General features: G+C 25.7%; 1 protein-coding gene across 1 annotated transcript; it reads left to right on the top strand.

Annotated features, from left to right (window-relative positions):
- The first annotated feature begins 240 nt into the window (after positions 1-240).
- Positions 241-1,893, top strand: LOC112773222 (probable glutathione S-transferase). The gene is made up of 2 exons (XM_025818289.3): positions 241-709; positions 1,395-1,893. The coding sequence occupies exons 1-2, from the start codon at positions 389-391 to the stop codon at positions 1,737-1,739; spliced, it is 666 nt and encodes a 221-aa protein (XP_025674074.1). The 5' UTR covers positions 241-388; the 3' UTR covers positions 1,740-1,893.
- The last annotated feature ends 2,567 nt before the right edge of the window (positions 1,894-4,460 follow it).

The raw sequence follows: 4,460 nt of genomic DNA on the forward strand, positions 1-4,460 counted from the left end.
TTTAGTCTTTATTTCTTGAAGTTAAATGCTGTCTAAAGAAAATGTTATGTAAAGAAAAAAATCAATCAATAAACCAACTATTATATATAGATGGAAAAATCAACCAATATGTTTTTCAGCGGCTACAAAAGGTCAAACATATCTATCATCTTATTGGTTATCAATAGCACTCATTGACTTATAAAGTCATCACTATATTCGTATTCCAAAATCATATAGTTCAATAATTCATAGTTAATGCCAAATTCTCACTATATAAATAAACAATTCTAAGCCTAGTGTTTGCAACTGCAAAAGCTAGCCTTCTACTTTAGTTTTCCCTTACCATTCAATCCTTGAAGGTATCTTCAATTTATTCTTGTATTGCATCCTTGTTACTCATCAATATATGGCAGACGAGGTAGTTCTACTAAATTTCTGGTGCAGTCCTTTTGGTTTGAGGGTAAGGATTTCACTTGCCGAAAAGGGTATTAAGTATGAGTACAAAGAAGAGGACTTGATGGGGAACAAGAAAAGTCCTCTATTGCTAGAAATGAACCCGGTTCATAAGAAGGTTCCGGTTCTCATCCACAATGGAAAACCTATTTGTGAGTCTCTTATTATCGTTCAATATATTGATGAAGTGTGGAGTGATAGATCTCCTTTGTTGCCTTCTGATCCTTGTCAAAGAGCTCAGGCTAGATTTTGGGCTGACTATGTTGACAGAAAGGTACATGTTTCATTGCTATCTCTCTACTTAGATACTATTAAATGAACTAATTTATCTAGTTATTATTGACCTAGATTTGGCATTTGGGGTACGTATTCAAATCCGAATCAGTTATTAATCCAAAATCATATAATTCAATTTACACCAAAAATTGACCCAACTAAAATTTTGGACAAGATTATAATGAATAGATTGGGCTTTCAGTTAAAAAAGATTACTTCATATAAATATTTTATTTTAATCATTGGATGACAAAACTGTCGAGTTTTTAAGTACGAATTGTAAATATCATATTCGTTAATTTTGAATTAAGTGAATAGTATATATTTATGAAGTACCAGCTATCTTATTTTAAACCTTTTTATCAAGGGATTAAAGTTTTCTAAAGTGAAAAGTTGCTAAAATAATAAAGTGAGGAATTAATCACTTTTAAATTAAGATAATATGAAATTCATATATAATTGAAGTTATAGATTCAATAGTAATTAATTCTTTATTACTTTATCACTTTATTAATCTTCTCACTCTAGATGATCTAAATTAAAAAAATAAATTCATGTTGAATAAAGTGAGTGAGATCCATTTTTAGTATATTTGAATTTGACATGTTAAACTGTGTATTATGCTAGAGTGTCTTGCACTTAATATTATCAAATATAAATAATAGATTCTCAATGTCAAATAGATTGATGATTCTCAAAGCAAGTTACTTTTGGCGACAAAAGAGGAACAAGAAGCTGCCAAGAAGTCCTTCTTGGATGTCCTTAAATTGTTGGAGGAAGAACTTGGTCATAAGGCTTATTTTGGAGGAGACAAGTTTGATTTTTCAGACATAGCATTTGTTCCATACTACTGTTTTTTTAAAACCTATGAAATCCTTGGAAAATTCAAAATGGAAGAAGAGTGTCCCAGGATTATTGCTTGGGCCAAGAAGTGCATGGAGAAGGAAAGTGTATTTAAGTCTCTCCCTGACCCACAAAAAGTCTATGAGCTATTTGTGGAGGTAAGAAAGAAGTTTGGAGTGGAATAATTAATAATAAGATGAGGCCAAATAGTCAAACTACTGAAACTACATGTTTGTTTGTTGGTTGTTGCACCTTTAATAATGTTTATGTAAGAAAATGGCACTTAGATGAGGCAAGTTATACTTTCATAAGGAATTAAGGATTTTATTAGTTTTGAAAGCGTTAATAGTCAAATTTATCTCTAAAAGATTACTCATTTTTTAAATTAGTTTTCAAAAGATTTTTTTAGTTATATTAGTTTTTAAAAGATAAAACGTAAGTCAAATTAGTCCTTCTGTTAGTTAAATGATGACATGGTAGGTTAATGCCACGTATTATAAGATGATTGGTTGACTTGTCAGGTCAGTGACACTTAGTATGTCAGGTGTCACATGACATGTAAAAAGTTATTTATAATCAAAATAGTTCTTGAAAGTTCAGACGAAAGTTATTTTCAAACTTAAAATTTTAAAAATTAACCAAATTAGTCCTTATATATATATATATATATATATATATATATATATATTATTTTTCTTCATAATATTAAATTTAAAGTATTTTTTGATAGTACTAATTTTAATATTATTTTTTAGATCTTAGTAAACAAAATTCTCTTTACATAAAATAATAAAGATAATTAAATTATTATAAAATTATTTTGCCATTAGTATTTTAAAATTTTATATTTTTAAATAAAAATTGTTTTAGAGTAAAATTTTTTTATTTAAACAAGTTTATCAAATTATTGTTAATTATATATTTAAAAATTTAATATTTTAAATCTCACTAAATAATATTGTAGTTATTTTAAAATTTAAATCTTTTAAATTTTTTAAAATTATAATTTTTATTATTGTTTAATTTATACGGTAGAACTCAATAATAAAAAAATCGATTTGTGGGATCACTTGTTGAATCTTACTATTTTAAAATAGTTTTTTTTAAATAACTATATTTATTTAGTATGATCTAAAAGATTAAAATATTTAAAATAACTACTATATTTATTTAGTGAAATCCAAAATATTAAAACTGTTAGTATATAACTAGTAGTTATTTAAAGAAAAAATTATATTAAAATATTAAGATTCAACAAATGATCCCATAAATTGGTTTTTCAATTATTGAGTTCTACCATATAAATTACATAATAATAAAAATTATATTTTTAAAAGATTTAAATTTTAAAATAACTATAATATTATTTAGTGAGATTTAAAATATTAAATTTTTTAATTTATAATCAACAATAATTTGATAAACTCATTTAAAAAGAATTTACTATAAAAAAAATTACAATTTGAAAATGTAAAAATTTTAAAATATAAATGACAAAATAACTTTATAATAATTTAATTATTTTTATAATTTAATGTAAAGAGAATTTTATTTATTAAGGTCTAAAAAATAATATTAAAATTAGTACTATCAAAAATATTTCAAATTTAATATTATGACAAAAAAATAAAAAAATTTATATAAGGAGTAATTTGATTAGTTTTTAAAATTTTAGGGATGAAAATGACTTACGTTTGGACTTTTAGGGATTATTTTGATTATAAATAACTTTTTTACATGTCAAGCGACAGGTGGCGTGCTAGGTGTCACTGACCTGACACGTCAACCAATCATCTTGTGACACGTGGCATTAACCTACCACGTCATCATGCCACGTGGCACTTAACGTGACACGTCATCATCTAACTAACAAAAAAACTAATATAATTTAAGTTTTATTTTTTAAGGACTAATATGACTACAAAAATTTTTTGAGGACTAATTTAAAGAATACGTGATCTTAAACCCTATTTGAGGGGAGGGAGCTTTGTGTTTGGGCTTTCTGAAAAGATTAAGTTGGTTCTTGTTATTTTTTGGAAGTAAACAAGTCTAACACACTCTTAGTATATAAAAAATCAAGAGTCATAAATGTAAAATAAAAGGAAAATACATAAAAATAAGCTTCTTACTAGTTATGACAAAAAATATCTGCAAAATCGGATATTTGCAGGAATTATTTGTAACAGAGACAAAATCAAAGACAAAGGAATAAATGGGGACAGTGACGGAAGTAGAGGTACCTTTTTTATAGGGATTCAATAAAATTTTATAAAGGGTGAAGTTACTAAAATGCTCTCACTTGTTGTGATAAGAATGGAATGAATGCCCATTTATAAATTGGGCGGCTAATCTTTCCCATGCAAAGAAATCGCTTTTCAAGATAAATTAAAAGTTAACGATGGTTGAAAACAAAGGCTTGTCACCTGTATAAATAGGAGAAGCCTCACTTGAATTTATACACAGCAATGACAATACAATTACTCTCTATCTTTCTTCATATACTGTTCTTCTCTTTCTCTCTTTTACAAATAAGTTGCCACATATATATATATATATATATATATATATATATATATATATATATATATATATATATATAAATCATCTCTATTATATTGATATAATTATATTGAGAAATATTAATACTAAAGTCATCTATTTATGCTTATTTATTTTATATTTATTATTGTATCTTCATTAGTTATTTATTTTACAACACGTTATCAGCACAAGACTCTGATCAAATTTTAAGAAGACTCAGGTAACAAATTTTTATTATGTCGAAGCTCTCTCATCTTGAATTTAATGCTCTTGATATATCTGGAAACAACTATTTATCATGGATACTAGAAGCTAAAATCCATCTTGATTCAATGGATCTTGGAGATACCATTAAGGCTGAAAAT

Source organism: Arachis hypogaea, chromosome 18 (assembly GCF_003086295.3).
Source record: "Arachis hypogaea cultivar Tifrunner chromosome 18, arahy.Tifrunner.gnm2.J5K5, whole genome shotgun sequence".
NCBI classification, from domain to species: domain Eukaryota; kingdom Viridiplantae; phylum Streptophyta; class Magnoliopsida; order Fabales; family Fabaceae; genus Arachis; species Arachis hypogaea.